The following is an 18,121-nucleotide window of genomic DNA, read 5'->3' on the forward strand; positions in this document are numbered from 1 at the left end:
TTCTTTATTGCTGTATTTTCCACAGGATTGCAAAAAGCTGATCCACACATGGACTAAATTGCATGTAGGCAAAGATATGGGCAAGCAGATATAATAATTACCATTTTACAGAATTTGAGGAATACTGCAGACAGTGAACTGCTTGCCCTAAATAAGCTTTGAGATTAAATAGGACCCAGGAGACACTGGCAAATAAAGATTGTTTGACAGGTTAAAAGCCTTGCTGTAAGAACTACATGCATGGATAGATGCTGTCTGGAGCACAGAAGGTGGCCTAGGCTCTATGTGAGCTTTAAGTAAGACAAATATGTATATATTGTTTTGTCAACTTGACATCTCTTTTGTTGCTACACTTTGTTCTCACTTCTAAAAGCACACAGCACTTTATTTAGAAGGAATCTTACTCTGCACTGTGTTCAAACCTGTCACATCTTCCAAAAACAATGAAGTTTTGCTGACAAGTGAAGTTAGTCTAAATTATTGCAGAGTCTCTGTGGATATATTGAGTAAAGTCTTCCAGGGTAGGGGCTGAAAGTAGGACAGTATTTCACAAGGCCATGAGGAAGGTGCCAGGTTTATGGCCTGACTCTTAAAAGAAGTGCAGTGTGAAAGATCTGGTTTTCACTTAGCCTGAGCTGTGCCAATTTGGACTAAAGTGCATCATTTGGACTACAAATAAGAGGGACAATCCCACTGGCATGCCAGTATAAATGTACTGGTATAGTGTTTATGCAGCTCCTAGTGGCAGGTTAGAATTATTCTGTGAATCAAATAAAGCTTGTTAGTGGGATTAAAAAAATAACTATAATGCTGCAGATGTATACATTACAAAGATGGAAAAGTATGCTTTACTCTGAACATTGTCCACGCTAGACTTAAACTTGTGTAAAATCTTGCTTTAAAATGAAATGGGATACTCCACCAAATGAATATTCTAGTCAATGCTCTGGTGACAAGATCAGGCAGTGTTTGTTCTAGGTCATACCCAGGAAGAAGAGCTGGTAGGATCTGAGCCTAAAGCAGTAGGCTCAGTAATCTGTGTGGCTTCTGGAATGAACGGAATACATGAGAGATAGTCCTAATAAGATCTTCTGAAGAGTGGAAGAATGTTATTAGGAATAATAGAATGACAGTTAAAGCAAGTAAAGAAAATTGCAGACTGATGGAGGGAACTATTTTCCAGCTGTGAGACCTGATGCATCCTGTGGAGCAGCTTCCAGAGGAAGGTGATGAAGATGTCATCACCAGAGACACTTACAGACACAAAAAGGCTGAAACACATATTATACAATTTACTGCAAATAGCATTAGTACAGCAGCAGAATTGAGATGAGATAACTAAACTCAAGAAAAAAATTACCATTTCTGACTTCTTTTCTTTGAAGATAGTGTTGTGACTTTACTTATTCCAAAGCAAACGAAACACCTGTTTTCTGAACAGTTTAACATGTTTCACGTATTTTTAACATGTTTCATGTATTTTTTCTGCACCTTGAATTAGTCTCACTCAGCTATTAACCTGCATCACTGGCTTCCCCCTGCACACATGAAGCTAGCTTCTGCTTTTCCTGTAATGCACTGGAGAAGTTCCTAGTTGACATCCTCTCTTCCCCCAGTCCCTACCAGCTGTAATGTCAGCAACCTGGGCACTTGGTCCTGATCTGCTTTGTGTTGTGCTCTGCACTCACAGAAGATGGTATGTCTCTTCCTCTCTTCTACTTCCTAACTTTCAAGCAGTCAGACTGTAGGGAAAACCTAAGACTGGGCTGAAAGAACACAGGCACAGCTGATGCACAAAGCCATGGCTGTAGAGGTGCAGAACTCAGATGAACAGTATATATTTCTGCTGTTGCATTTTAACCACAAATGTAACAACAGACCATAGCACACATTGTGGTACAGTGTAGTACATTCCTTACAGTGGAATGCTGTTGGCCAGGAAGCCAATTGCCTTTTGTCCAAAGGAGGCACAGTGGTGGGCAGCCACAGCAGTCAGCAGCGTGGTGGTGTAGCTTCAGGCATGGTCCAGGAACCACGGGATGTGGCTTGGCCCCTTTTCTCCCTATCAGCTACCACTGTCTCCCCAGCCTATCTGGGAATGGGTAGCTGAACCCAGGGCAGAGAATTCAAGATAATGCTAAGTTAATTGATGCATTTTTAAAGTTAATAGCTATTCATAAAAGTGTTTTTCCATGAAGTGTGGAATTTATACTCAAATATTCTTGAGGGATGCTGATTTAGCATTTACCAGTGTTAAAGGTGTTGAGCTTATTAATTATTAGAACTTTGTAAAGAAAACAGTTTTCAATACATTTTTTCCCCAAAAGCTAATGAATGGCACTTTCATACAATGCCAGCATGCAGCAGTACATCAGAGCTACACAGGTGCAAGAAGGACAACAAAAACTTCGTATGGACCAGGGTGTTCAGAATAAAATTGAAGCATGAATATCTGGAAATGCTTCTTGTCAGTGATATCTGTGTCACTTAGGAATTTCCTTTTACATGGAGAGGTTTATAGCCCCATTCTCTAGGATAAGGTTTTCTGCAGAAGTACAGAAAAATCCCAAGACTGTTGCAGAAAGGAAAATAGTTTACATCCCCAGTTTCTTCAAGCTTTTTCATGCACCAGCCTCTTAGGTTTCTAGCTGTTCTGGGTAATCCTCACAGATATCACTTATGTGATGCCTGTATTATTTCCATAAACAATAAGCAGCAGCTCAAGACAATAAAGTGAAACTCAAGTTGAATTTTAAAATTATGTAACAATTCAGTGATGATTCTGGTTTATGGCAATTGTGCTTAATGCTTGATGCTGTATAAACAAAAAGACATATTTATCAGATTTGAAGTAGTTTGTGGTTGGAGTATTATTTAAATAGGATTACTTCTTTATTAGATAATCCACTGAAGTGAATTTCACCATATGCTAATATCTCTCGAGACACATTTTTGAGCTTTCTGCAGATCCTGCATGTTTTAAATGGTCTTGGAAAGTTCTGAATTTTCATGAGCAAAATAGCTTTGAGAGGAGATCAGCATACTTACTCATTTAGAAAACCAAGCATTTCCATTCAGGTGCCTAAGCGCAGGCATAGGAAATTAACTTTGCACAAGCAAACTTGGAGGATATTCAGATCATTTTTCAAACAGTCAAGCTTGCTGAGGTATTGTAAGTATCAATATGAAATGGATTCACAGTTATGCATAATTACAGTACTCTACTTCTCTTGCTTCTAGATTAAAACTGAGCTGCTACTGTAATAAGTAACCATATAATTCAGAAAAAAGGGAATTAAATTTACATAAAGTATAATAAAATTGAATAAATTTTCACTTTAGAGAGACAACACAGTTATTCATTGGTAGTATAACTGTTAAAATTAAGTTTCTGAGAAAACCAGAGACATGTCTGCTAAATGTGGAAAAGAAAATTACCAGAGGAGCTAGGAGCTATTCTAACTCATTCTTCTCATAATTTTTTCATGTCACACACACCAACAAATGTTACTTATGGAAGCATTTGAAACCCTATGTTTTCTTAACAAAGACTGCTCTCGAGAGCACTGAGCACACAATTTGATAAGAAGGGATGAAGATTAAATACATCCATATTTGTCCTACTTGGAGCCTAGGCCATTAATTGCTACTTTACATGCAATGCTTAAAAATTTTTAGATACATCTGAGCGCTACTTTGAAGAGCAGCATTGCCATTTCAAAAAATCAATTCTCACAGGAAGTGACTGAAGCCACAGCTCTAAAATGAACTTGAAAAATTATTATTCCTCTATGCCAGTAGGAGAAATTAATGCTTTATTTCATGGTCGGAGCTCCCATAACACATCTGAAAGGGTTAGCATATGGGAAAAGCAAAGTGTTGATATTCTGTTGTTTCCTGAATCATATACATTCAAAGTCTGTACATTCTACACCTGGTGAAAAAAACTAAGATAATTTTATCTTTTTTTCAACAATTTATAGTCCCCTATGCTCTGACACAGCTGTAGTGACATTGTAGTAACCATGAATGTTCCAGGATGTTAGTTTTGCTCTAGACTTCTGCATAATTTAAAAGGAAATCTTACAAAAACATGCTACTTTCCAGGGAAAATACATTCTCTGAGATATCTTCTATTTACTTTTGTCAGAATGAGGTAGCAAGACAAAATGATTATCTAGCTGGGAGTTTGGGTACTCTCTGCGAATGTGAGACTGGGCTTCAAGTCCCTGCTCCAAACAGCATTTCAGCTTTCTCACAGGAGAGATCTTTAACAGAAAGGTCTGAGTTTAGAAGAGAGTCAGTTGCTGCAGGAATGATCCTAAAAGTTTTTCATGACTCTTTCTAAGTCTTCCACAACTTCAGAGATTCTATAAACCACAGGCATCAATGGATACAAGTTTATTTTTATCTGTAAAAGCTTCTAGCTGCAAGCGTTGAAGATAATGAAGAATGCTGTAGCTCAGAATTTGCTGTCACTGGTATGATGTTGTGCAAAGAAAATATGCTTTTAGATAATGTTTATGCCATTTAAAGATAAAATTCAAGGGAAGTTTCAGATATAGGAAGTATGAGAACCTATTTTGTGCTGTACTGACAGGATTCATAAAAATTCATTGTTTTTAGTGAAAAAGTACTCTTCATTATAAAATTAGGGACAATGAATTTCAGTGAATGGAATATTGCAGATCTAGGAATGTGTGAAGTAACAACTGGGGCTCTGGTGCTTTTAATTTTTGAAGAACTAATCTTGGGGATGTTCTCTCAGTTGCAGCCGATCCTGTTGAGTTTGTGGTGTTGCCAGTCTCTGTACAGATATGTGATTCTCTGCTTGTCTGACGTGCATGCTGTCCCAGGCAGTGCTAACAGCAACACACAAAGTTGATCTTACTCCTGTAGTGAGGCAGCTGGAGCCAGCTGAAAATGTAATGTGCTTCTTTGAGTAGTCTTGGGACTCTGTTGAAGATTCTTCACAGTGGGGAACATTTGAGAACACATCAGATTTCACTTGTTTGGGTTGTGAAGTCTACATGGGACCTAGATGGTTAAGCTCTAAAATTATTTAAATTCAGTTTTTCCTTGCCCAAATAATGGCTTGTTCTGTGGTGAGACATAAGTAAAGCCATCAAAGAATGGAAAATGAAGAACTGAAAGATGGAAACTCTTGTTTTCCCTCATAATGTTTTCTCATCTACTGTTGGAAAAATTTAGTACAGCTTTCAAGCTCCTAAATATTAGAAAATTCCCGTGTTTGAAATTTCATGTACAAATTTGATGCCACATTATTCCCCTGCTCCGTCTAATGCAGGTTTTGCAGTAGAAAAGCAGGTACAAATGGTGACATAGAGCTGAGAACAAGTGAAGCATCTTCACCTCTCCTCTCCATGTAGGAGGGGCAAAGTGATAGTCACAGAGTTGTTCAGGAGCTGTTCCCAGTGGGGTGGGAAGAAGCTTCCCCTTTGTATGAAGCATGATGTAGCTGTGCTTAGTCACTTTCTGGGCCACCTGGTGCTGCCCAGGATTTGGACACATTTACTGTTTTCAGCAGTTATTGCAGGGACATGTGTGGCAGCAGTGAAGGAAATGTCCTCTAACCCCTTCTGAAGACTGGAAGGAGAGACTGCCCTTAGCCTTTACCACATGTGTAAACAACATCTTGTGTCAATAGCTTCCACAGCCCCCAGGAGAGACATGAGAATGCTTCAGTGGCCATAAACTGCCTGAAACGTTGAATGTCTAGACTTGGCTGTTGAGGAAGTGGCTTTAGGCCTTCCTTTTATTCCCTCTTATGTGCCCCCAGTTGGTATCCTTCAAAGGATATTAAACTAAATACAGCAAATATCTAATGATTTCATATGGTCATTTTGCTGACGCCATCCTAGGCACTTCAAATATGTATCTGTACACATTGCCTCGTGTAATCCTTCTGGAGTTACATTACTGTTCTTTCTTACTGTCTTTAGAGACATTAAACTTGGACAGATGCCCCACACCTGTATATTAAAAGCAATGCAGAATGATATAAATGGGTCACAGCATGGTCCCTAACTCAAAGAATGAATCATTCTGTTACAGAATAGAGATGCCATCAGGTTAAAAATAGGAAGGAAAGTGCAAAAAAAGCTGTTTGTTTACCACACAAGCAAAAGGCAATAAACCGACAGTAATAGCTGTAAACAGCAGGAGTACTTGCCTGTCCACTTGATTATTAGCTTTGTAGTCTTTAATGGTATACAGGGCTTTGAAAGGATGATGTGTAAGCTCCTGTTACTGGTGTTCAGGACTGTTTCATGAGGACAAGCAAAAGGAGAAGACATAAATGTAATTTTGCTTTGCTGGTTAAGAATCCAAATAATCTGCAAGGTGTCACCTCTGAGATTATAATTTGTGTTCTGCCAAGAAGGAGTGAGTTAGCACAGTGTACATTTTCACTATTGCACATTTACAAGTGTAAGAAACATGCAAAGTGTGAATTTGGTGGAAATGACTCCTGCCTCTTAACAGTGTAAGAGGGTTGGTTTCCAGTAGTCACTGAGTGAAGAGATCAGCTGGCACAGCCGACCCCTTTGTATGACCTACTGACTAGCTGAAATTGTTTACTCTGATTTTTTAGCCAGAGGGAATTATGAGAGGAAAAAAAGCCAGTGGTGTATAAAAGCATCTGCACAAGTGGATGGGTGTAGCTAAGCTGGTAGGGAATGTGGCCACCTGTGGAGCATTCCTTCAGAAGCAGATAAGAATCCGTGCCGAGTGGCAGGGTTTGCAGCTGTGTGTCCAGGTGAAGGCATTTCTGTGCTTTGGGGCAGTGCACTTTGGCCTGTGATTCCTTATGGTCTGGTGATGATATGCTACTCTTAGGGGGTGTAAACAGGTGAGATTTATCTTTCTGAATCTAGCCTGTTTCTCCCTCTACTTTGTATGTGTGGCATCTTAAAATATATCACAGTTGTTCCTAGTATTGAATTAACTCCTGTCTGGGGGGGAAAAGCTTCATATCCTTTTGCTCCTTTTCTTTTTCTGTGTGTTGGCTTGCTGAATTGATTTTGATCTCCAAGTCTATCATTGCTGGTAATACAAAACTCTCCGACAAATCCCCCTAGGCAGTGCTGTCATTAGACATTTTTGCATTTTTAAGACCCTCCCTGCCAACTACAGAGTGGATGAATGTATCCAGAAATTTTAATTTGATGATAAATTCTTGTGGCTGCTCATGCAACTTAGTACGTATAAACAGATTTTTTCATTTGGGGCACCATGAATGGTGTGTGACATTTCAGGGCTCTCAGGACTTCCTTGTCTTTCTAGCTTCTTTAGGGTGATCTTTATCACCCTAAAGAAGCATTTGTCTGATCTTTATTTTGCTTTCCTGTCTCAGTTAAGTATCTCAGAAAGACTCAATAGGAACTCTTTGTACAGTTGATTGTGTTTGTTGTCCTTGGTTTCGTGGACTCCTTCGTACCTATTTCTAGTTATGTTTCAGTCTGATTTTACTGTTAAAAGGGCATTGGAAGAAGATTCTTTCAAGTTCTGAGAACAGCTTGCCGTTCCACAATGGCTCATTGTTCTTTCCCAGTAATAATAGGGTATATTTTGCATTTATGGGGTTTCAGAAGTTTGTGAAGAAACTTTTTGATCCCTTTGTATTGCTACAAGAATCTTTGAGCTGATTAAGAAATGTAATGCAATTTCATGCCTGCAGTACCCACCCCATATAAGCTTTCAGTTATAATAGGCTTAAATTAAAATACTATCTTACCTGTGCAGTCTTAGTTACTTTCACATCTGCCAGTTATTATGTAGAAAACATTTTTGCTCAGGCTCCCTGGTAAGTATTTGAATGTGCAGTCCCCTCCCCTCGTTGGTGTTGGTAGCCAGAAAGATTTGCAGACTTGTCCTGAGTTCTGAACTCAGAATAACCACAAGTACTCATAGTCCAGTGCAATATTGGGAAAATCTTCCAGCATGAGAGTTGACATTTGCTCCATGACAAAGATTCCGTGGAAAAAGTCTAGTTGTGAAAATTCTTCTTTCCTTTTTTCCTCTCCCTTGATCTGATGACAATAATTTGCATGTAAGAAGTCTGACTTGGAGAGGACTGTTTTGTTCTGTAAATGGATAGGTTTTTCCTAGGAAGAGCATACAGTCAAATAGAGCCCAGAAGTCATCACTATCCATCAGTTATGGAGAAATTGTATTATGTTTTCTGCCCACTTTTTAATAGAAAAATGTGTATGCGTCACACTATCTGCTGTCATGTTCAGCAAGTGCAACTAAGTAGTAATGGAAGGGACATCTAAGCCACATGTTCAGTTTCTTTGTCTTCTGCCTTGAGTTCAAGCTCAGTGGTGCTTCTTCTGTGAAAGAAAAAAAGATAAATGCTGCTTCTTTCAGAAGCTTTGGTTCAGTCATACTGTATTTTTTTTCCTTTAATGAGGGGGTGTATATTCTACATATGCAATAATATTAGCTTATCAAGTTACCTCAAATGGAAGGATAAGGCTTTACATATCTTTGTCTTAAATTATGTACCTAGATCCATGTTAATTTTTTTTCCATGCTTTTCTATTTCCTGTAGTTAGCAGCTTTATTTTCTTGGTGTTTGTACTAGCATGTAACATAATCAAGCCTGTTAGTCTTCCACTTGTAACACTGTAGTCCTAAAACAATTGCAGTTCATTTTACTGTAGAAAACACAATTATATTGGCTGTTGTGCTATTTTACCAATACATGTTCTTCACTAGTTGCTGTATTTTCATCAAGGTTCATGGCTATAAATAATTATTTTGCTTTTCCCTTTTTTTTCCTTTTTTACTAATTCCAGTTTTTTGTTGTTGCAACTGCCTAACAGTAACAGTAGCAGACTTCATTACAGAAGTTCTGGTTCTAAAGGATAACCAGCTCTTTCAGTCACTTCTTTGAGACCTGATTTTAAATTAAATTATGCTGACCAAACCCTTATCTCACTGGTATAAAAATGGACTGCTGTCTTTGATGCAAGTTTCCAAAGCAGTTTGAGACGTCGCCAGATGTAGAGTGCAATCAGCAAAGAAGGATTATACTGTCAAGAGTGTCAGCTGAAAAGATGGTCCTCCAGAAAAAGTTTATATGGTTCTGTTTGATCTGAGGATGCTATAACAGATAATGTAGTCTTTGATTCCTCTACTCATTGATCAGTATTTAAGCATGTATTCATGCACATGCTATAAATGCATCAGTCATTTGCAATCTGAAGCAAAATATGCAAACAGAAAGATTTGTGACGCTTCAAAGTCTTTGAGCACTCAATTATGGGAAGGCAAGGGAGAAGCCTTATTTCTTCTGAGTCCTTTCTTTTGATTGAAATGATAAAATGCATATACTGTTTCTTCTTTTATTCATATTTCTTTCCTGCACTTATAGCTTGTCCCTTTCAAAGCTACAATATAGTTGATTTTTTTTCCTTACCATCGTTCTTCTCTTAAGAGGGATGCAGAAGTGACTCACTTTCTGCCTAATGCTGTCTCTAATTGGTGACTCATCTGCTCATCCCACCATTAGTGGTCTTTGATGCACTGAAGTTGATCAGTACATGTTCCACATAGCTTCCTATTTAGACATAGACAGGTACAGGGCTGTTCTTGAGGCACAAATGTGCCTGGCCTGTTTGGCAACAGCTTTCTGATGTTTTCTCCTATCAATTGTTACAAAGGAAAAGGAATCACCCACTGACAGATCCTAAAGGAAAAGGAGTGCATCTTCCCAGCCAGAATATTCAAAAGCTCCTAGAAGCCTTTTACTCCTGAACAGGGACAGTGCCTCTGTCATTCAAGTCTTTGACACACGAAGTTTCTAAACATGAGAAAAGGGCAATTTCTATCAGTATGTTAAACCTGAAAAAGCTTTTGTATATCAGGCCTGTCATCAATGTGTTACCTCCAATCTGAATTTTAGCACATCCTTTTCAGCTCTCCTATTCAGAGCCTTTGTCACCAAGGCTAAACATGACATTGAGCATTGAATCAGCATTTAGAAATACCCATCCTCATCTGGCTCACAGCATCTCTTCTGATCTGCTCTGCTAGTTCATACAGTACCTGGATAAAAAAATGTTGGTTTTAACATTATATTTAACAGTAACTGGAGGTGTTGCTTGTTTCTGTTTAGATGAGAGTCCTTACACAAAATCTGCAAACCAGGCAAAGGCACCTGATGGAGCACTGTCTGTGAGGAGACAGAGTATTCCAGGTAAGATTTGCTTCGCTTTTTGTAACACCTAACTTGGTTTTGATCAGCAAAGTAACACTAATCAAAATTCAGCTAGTTATAAAAAGCAAATGTATTGCAGTTGCTATTGAGCAACTTTAAAAGGCAAGAGAGCTGTAAGAAGTTTCTAGTTAGGTTGCCTCAAGCTTTTGCTGTGAAGAACATCTCTGTATCTCTGTCTTTCACAGCAGATTTGAGACACTGAGCACAACCACCTTTTCATCAGAGGCTCATATATTTTCAGGCCCTCTGAAATCTGTTCTTTCCTATCTGGTTTCAATAATAGAGGGAGATGGCTCATATTTTCCACTACTCATCAGCCAGGCTCAGAAGTCTAACAGAGAAATGCTCTGCCAGAGTTCTTGTCTTCATGTGATTTTCTGCCATGTGCAGAATCACTTGTCCATCCTTGTCTTTCGTGTCATTGCATCACACAAAGCTGGACCATTAGATCAATGGTTAGTTAAAATAAGTGATCTTTCAACCTGTGTCTCTTTTAATTCCTTCAGATAAGTCTGATGTACGTCCAAGTTTGGCATACCTATTATGCAGCAATCTAAAGGGATTTTCACCTCAAGTAATATTTTAGAGACCTTTTAATGAAAACAAATGGACGCTGACCAAGGGTGCACTCAGGTGGAATTATTGATGTTGCCGTTCTCACCTCAAGCACAGTAACCTCTGACTCGAAGGGAAGATGCATTGCAATAGAAATCAGAGCTGTGAGGTCCTGTCACCCACCCTCTCATGGTTAATATTGCCTGTGCTAAGTGGCTTTATTATTGAACAAAGACACACAACCCACAGAGAGTCTGTGGATGGGGGATGGAGCTCAGACCTTTGCCACTGCTAGGCTGAGATTTCATCCCAACAGCTATAGGGAGCAGCTAAAGCACATTTTGTGGATGGTTTTTGTGCATGTTTCGATGTGTGAGAGAGAGCACGCTGCCTTATTTAGTATTGCTTATAATGAACATTCATATTCATTCTTGAAAACACCATAGTGATTTAAAAATTGTTATTTTTATGGTAGAATCGTGAAGATCATAACCATTGTGAAAAGACACAAGTACAGCATCCAGTGTGCAGTTAAAATATTTAATTATACAAACATCAACCAGGTCTTTTTTATCCAAGTCAATATAAATCAATATTCATTGTTCTTCGGAGTGAATGACGACCTCTATAGGGTACTTTTCAGGTAATGCTGTAGCTCATAGGTCCGTAATATTTATGCCCTTGAAAGTGTTCAACCTTTTGGGTTTTTTTGCTGTGATCTTAGTAGTTATAATTTATAGTGTCATTAGTAGTTATCATTTATAGTATCATTACTGTATTTATAAAACACTTAAGCTAAGGTCTGGGAACAGGCTGAAGTTTGTGGTTTCATATGACATTTTGAGAACTCATGATGATTTTCACTTGTGTTCTTTAAAAAGAAAGTTTGATGAAAATGTACTGGTACAATTTTTATTCAGAGCAGCTGATAAGATTAGGAATTTCAGGTGTTGAGTAATAGTCATCATGACTAATGACCATTTATTTTGACTAATGACCATTTATTTTTATTTTTTTACAATATTGATGCGCATTCTGGAGTTCTTGAGAGCATTGCAGATAAATTTTTACTTTGTGCTCTGCATAAGTCACAGTTTATTCAGAGAGATAATACAAGTGTTCAGTGAGAAGTGCTTTGCTGTATTTCAGGTGTTCTGAAAACAGCTGATCTACGCTTGTGTATATTCTTCAGCTTTTAATATAGTGATGACATTATCTGAATTACTTATTCCATCTCTAGACCTTAGGAGCCCCAAAGGATTGAGCTGGTTGGATATTTTTAAAAATTGTAATTAAAATTCTTTATGCCTTAGCAAATTCTCATTGTAACACAATGAATGTTGTGGGTTTACGTACACAAAGGTGTTGCAAAACTAAGCATTACTTTGAGAATTAACTTGAACATTTAGGAGTTGACTGAAGTTTCTGAAAATAACCTATAAACATTTATATCACTTGACACCATGTTTTGTATGTGAGATAGCACCTTGTAAATAGCTTCTATTCTCACTTGTGTGTGAGCCTTTTATTCACATTATGGATTAGTCTTGGCAGAGGTGCAGAGGCACCCCAGCTAGCCAGCTTTGTTTGGCAATAGGAAGTTCACTATTAACTAGTAGCATTAATTAGTACAAGACCAGAAGCAGAACAGCTGCTTTTACTCGGGAGCAGGATCACCCTTCTGATGTTATATAGGTCAGCTCCAAATAGCTTTAAAATTGGAAGGTGTGGTGCAATGAACCCAGTAAATTCTGCTGGACCTGGATGGGAACATGTCAGCTGGAGTTACTGTCAGTAATCCTCACATGGAGATCTTGTGGAAAGCATTCATTTCTATTCCCCCAGATGGTATGCCTGATAACACATCACATTTCTGAACTGCTAGTTTTTCAAGCTTGAAGCAAGGGAGTACCTTTGACAGTACAGCTGTCTATTCCACTTGATGCTCTGTCATTCCTAAGACATGGACAGCAGATGTTCTATTCCCAAGGAATGCTCTGCCTATTGAATTAGCCAAGGGAAAACTTGTGGGTTTTAGCAACGTAATTGATTGCATGCAGAGTTTTGCACAGGTTTGAACAGTCTGTGAAAAAAAAAACTAGTGAAGATACACAGGATGTGAGATGTAAATCTTCCAGCTTGGTAATGGGATCATGGCATCTCTCTGTGTCTGGTGAAGGTTCCTTCTCATGACATTTGAATTCACTTTAAAGGATTTCACTGCTCCATCCTTTTGGCAACTATCAAAAAAGCAAGCTTTTGTTGCTGCGAGGCCTGACACTACTATACCAGCTGCAAAGCTCTAGAGGTGGGTTTTATCCTTCCATGTGAAACTGTATTGAAAGAGCACTATTGATGAGCACTGACTGAGTGCACAGAGAAGTAATGTAATTCTGTAGAGGTTACATGGAGCTCAGGCTTCGTTTATTTTACAGGGAAAAATGTTGAAATAATAATTTTATAATTAAAGTCAAATGAGCACATACTGTGAGATCAGTGCACTGAGTTTAATTTCTTTCATCCCCAGAAGGAAGGAATGGATTAAGCATCTCCCTGGAGCAGAACCTGCTTATTTGAGATGCAGAATGCATAATTCATGTGATGAGACTACATGTCATATTTACCATGTCTTCACATGGTGCAAAATCAACAAGCAGCAGATCCTTTCAAAGGGATTTACAGAATTGCTGAAATAATAGTTAATTCAAATTATATGCATTAATATAATGCAGTTTGAAACATGGACTTTATTTTGCATGTGTGTAGGTGTTTAGTTACAGTTATATATACATGATTGTTTGAAACATTAAAACATTACTTAGCTTTACAGTCAGAATTTCTTAACTTAAAAGTAAGGCTGAGGTAATGCTAGCATGAGAAGCAGCTTGCAGTCAGAAACAAACAGATTTTCCCCTCTAAATATTTAAATTTAGACTGTCAAGCAGAACATAATGAACGCTTATTGCTACTGTGTCCTTACAGAAGCCAAGGGAGTGAGTGTATTGTGCCCCCCTGAAGAAACTGTCAGCAGTAGTGTTAAGGCGCATCAATGAAAACAATGTGTTTCAGAAGCCGTGGGTTAGACCCTTCCCTCACAATCATAGATGCAGTTAAAAACAACAGTAATTTAAAATGAAGGTATTTGATAGCCAGCCTCCTGAGTCCCTAGGTTTAGATGGACATAGTTCCCTTGAGTTCTGGGCTGAGGTTTCCTGATTGCCGAGGGTGTGCCCAGGCAGTGCCCGGCCAAGGGCAAGTGTTGGGTCAGAGCAGGTGAGCCAAAGGTGCCATTCCTAGGATTGCTTATTCCTGCAGGAGCTTTAAAAAGGACATCAGCTATTCCTGTGGCACTGATACAATGTCAAGAGCTGATGGCACATTTAAAGAGGCACTTTGAAGTCAAGGAGACCTTAACATTTACTCCAAGATAAGCATGTTCCTGTGCTGTCCTGAATATGGACAGGCTGAATAACTGTTCCCATGATTTCCAAACTAAAATTCAATGTCCTTGTATCTGTTTTAACAACGTGGGTAAATCAGTCAACAGTAATGATGTGCAAACTGTTCGCTTTATACATCTATTTCTTTGTTTTCAGTTCACTTACTGAAAACTGAGGGCACGGAGGGGAACGAAGCAACCTGACACAAGGATAAAAATTATTTGTTTTGTGAAGTGAGAATAAGACACCATGCATTTAAGACTGATTAAAATATTTCGTAGAATCTGCAACAAAAGTTTAATTTTGCTTTTAGTCCATATTTTTTATTGAGTCTTAAAACTTACCATTACTAAAAAAATAGTTTAAAATACCACATTATTTTGAGGTGAAATGTGTCAGCTTCTCAGTGTTTCATTTTTGGGAAAAGTGAATTTCTGCTCAATCTACTTGGCATTAAATTAAAAAAAAAATCCATACTAATTCCTTCTTCTGTCTGCTAACCTAGACATGTGCACTGTCTGAGACTTCTGACTGTAAAGTCTTGTTGCCTGAAGTAGTTAAGGGCTCAGAAGAACTATACTGTGAACTAAACACTGGGAGAGCTGTTTGAATCATCTGTGAATTCAGAGATTTTGTTTGGCTTGGGATGATTGCAGTTGTGAGCTGTCTCTTTCCTAAGTAAATTCTTGTTCAAGAATCAGGCACCAAATAACAAAGAGTAGAGAAAGTATTTCCTCAAAGAGAGGAGTTTTCCTCTTGTCTGGGACAGAAAATGGCAAAGCTGCCTGCCTTCTGTCCTGCTCCACACACCCAGCAGAAGGCCCTTGGACTCTTGTCCTCGCCGTGTTGTCCAAGCCGCGGTTGTTTCACCTCCCATGTAACCCTTGTGCTCCAGCTCTGCCTGCCTCTGGGACCCACAGGAGCCTTCCCAAGCCTCATTCCAGCCACCCCCCACTCCACAGTGACAGCAGGCAAATTATCTGCATTTATGGTGTGAGTGCATGCTAAGCCTTGCAGAGACAAGCAGGAAATGACCAAACCTAGATGTCATAGATCATTCTTTTGAGGTTTTCTCCACCAACAGGAGCCTCTTTTTCTCTCTAACCAGTTTTTGTATTATTATTTGTCATTTGTAAATTTTGTACCTGGCTGCAGGGAGGTACTAACAGGTCATTTATTAAAATAGGTCACTGTGCTCTGAAGGAAAATTGTGAAGACTTTAAAGTCTGAAATTAAAGCGACTAGATTTTTCAGTTCCTTTGTACATGTGTAAATACTGCACTTTCTTTCCACACTACCTGACTCTTTGAAGCGTGCTGTAATACAGGTTTTGTATTTCAGTACAGTGTTTGATCTCAAAAACAAGAGTAGCCATCAAACTGGAGGGAAAATAGAGTGAATGCAAAGCCCTGAGCACATCCTCTGCAGTGGCTCAAGATCTGGAATTGCAGTTAGTAGATGGTTTGCAGCCTTGTTTGGGGGGATCTTGGTAACAGGATTTTAATGCAAAAATAAAATGTTAAACAAACATAATTTTAGGGTAGGCTGAATTTTGAACTGCTTAGCTAGAAGGGAGCGCATGCAAATCAAAGAAGCTTAAAATGCCTTGAAAAGATAATATTTACAGAGCTGATACTAAAAAAGTAATTGCTGTATGATGTAGTGTCCTCAGTAATTGCTTAGGACACAAAATATTCCTAAGAGAAGCTATGAAATACTAAATTATTGTAATAAAACCAATAGTTAACATCCTGGGAATTTTCTGGCTCTGAAATATTTAAATACACAATGTAAATGTCCTTAGAAAGCAGTAAGGCAGTTTTCATCCTGTCCTTGGCTCTGAACACATAGAGGAGCTGTTTAGAAAAATACAGAGGTATGCCTTTTTTTCCCCTCCCTGGACCACAGCCTGCTATGCAGCAAATGCTCACAATTCTGTCTCAAGCTGCATCAAATCTGGCTTTCCTGAGGGGTTTGTCTACTACCCACAACCAATGAACTCAAATGTAGGTCAGGTGGAAGCCGAAGAATTTTAAAGACCCTTCTTCTTTCTTCACTATGATTCTTGGGCTTTTGTAACATCTGGGAATATCTGTTTAAATAAAAATACTATCAGAAAATTACTATCAGAAAGCAAGCAGAGGTTGTGAAAAAAATAAGAAAATAATTGAATTTATATATATATCTGTATATGTGTGTATATATATGTGAACAAAAATTCCAGAATCCAGTCTAAATTAAAGCCAGAACATGTGATCCAGTTATGATGTCATTGAATTACCAATATAGAATTGTAGTAACTGAATTTAAGATCGTGTGTGCTGTGCCTCGAATTAAATAAGGAAAAGTTCTGTACTGCATAGATGGAGTGCATTAATTTTCTGTTGTAAGATAATCTCAGAAAAAGGTGAGAAATCTGGAAAGTAAGATGGGAGAGATAAAAGGGTTTCTAAAAAAATCCACATTGATTGAAAAAAAATTAGACTTCTGAAGTGATCCTGGCATCTAAGCTCCATTAAGTGACAGTGCTCAGGAGGGAGATGGCTCCCAGGTTATTCCTGTAGCTCAGCTCTTAACATCTGCACCAGGTTCCCAGTGACTGACAGATGTGACAGATGATGCATCCCTCTGGGTACGTGTTTACCTGTATGCAAACACCGCTCCAGAGCCAGTTTTGTTTTCCTTGGTGGTTAATATGGCATTGGCAAGACAGTGAGTGTTCAAAAGCAGCTGTTCTCAAGCCACAGTTAACTTGGTCCAATTCCTTCAGGCTCCTCTGCTGAGTAAAACTGCAGATTTAAATGATCCTGTTATTTTTTGACAGAGTGCTCCTAACATCAACAGGCCCCTTGCATCATTTGCTATAGTGCAGCCACCCTCTCAAGCAATGTTGGCTGACTTGTGCAGTCCTCAGTCATTTTTTTCATCCTTGTCAAAAGAAACCTGCCTTGACTTTAACTTCAGCTTCTCTCAGATTTCAGAAGCACTCTGCTGTCACAAATGCAGCACTGTGTTACCTAATCCTTCATCCCCCGTCAAAATGTGAAATAGTCTTCATTGGCCAACTGGTTTTGCAGAGTAAGAACATGATTTGCCTGAGAAAACCTGTGAAAATCATCCCCAACCTTTTTCATAGTTCTCATGATGAGAAAAAAGAAGTCATCACAGAAGACTTGAACAAAAAACATATGTCAGTAAAAGCTAGGTTAGGAAATTCAAGTATGTGTCTACAAAAGCACTTTTTTCCCTCAATTTGCATTTTTCTCATAGTCACTTACTTTTACAATGTACTTTTAAAAATCAGCACAAAATGCCACTGAAGAGATTTTAAGCATTTAGAAATCCATTAGCTGTAACCTCTGCAGTCACAGTTATTATGGTAACGATCGTGGGTGATTTCCGAGCAGAAGGAAGAGTTCTGACCTGTGAAATGCAGATCACAGCCTAGTAAGCTTTTCTGCACTTGAGGTGTTTATTATATCTGCAAAGTCATTTGCTGATTTTCATGTTTGATGAGAGGCTCCAGTTGCTGTATCATTTACAGGCTTCCCTGTGTGTTTGTTTAACCTGCTGGAGGTTTACCAAATGGTCTGTGAAGCAGCTGCAGGGCTATATGTCTTTTCCTTCCCACTGACATTGAAAATTTTGGAATTTGCTTTCACATGTTTATTACTGAAGATTTCTTTCTCGTCCTTCCGCCTTTTCATCAAAACAAGACTTCATGTTTCATACACAGATAAACAGGAAGGAAATCTGTCTCTTGTAGAAAATTACCAAAGGTCACTGAGTTCTTACGTAATTGAGATTGCTGATGATTTATTTATACATATTCTTTACAGGTCTGCTACATGCTGGTGTTTTTCACTACTGAAAAAGGATT

General features: G+C 38.6%; 1 protein-coding gene across 12 annotated transcripts in view; it reads left to right on the forward strand.

Annotated features, from left to right (window-relative positions):
• The window catches only part of GRIP1 (glutamate receptor interacting protein 1), a 309,100-nt gene that overhangs the window by 196,707 nt on the left and 94,272 nt on the right, over nucleotides 1-18,121 (forward strand). For 10 of the 12 annotated variants that reach the window (XM_063155105.1, XM_063155113.1, XM_063155112.1 and 7 more), the window contains exon 2: nucleotides 10,145-10,225. The exons of the other annotated variants lie outside the window; for them this stretch is intronic. In XM_063155105.1, the coding sequence (XP_063011175.1) occupies nucleotides 10,145-10,225 (81 nt within the window). The remainder of the gene's footprint in view (nucleotides 1-10,144; nucleotides 10,226-18,121) is intronic. 12 annotated transcript variants of the gene reach the window in all.

The sequence above is a fragment of the Melospiza melodia genome, chromosome 4 (genome assembly GCF_035770615.1).
Source record: "Melospiza melodia melodia isolate bMelMel2 chromosome 4, bMelMel2.pri, whole genome shotgun sequence".
In the NCBI taxonomy this organism is placed as follows: Eukaryota; Metazoa; Chordata; class Aves; order Passeriformes; family Passerellidae; genus Melospiza; species Melospiza melodia.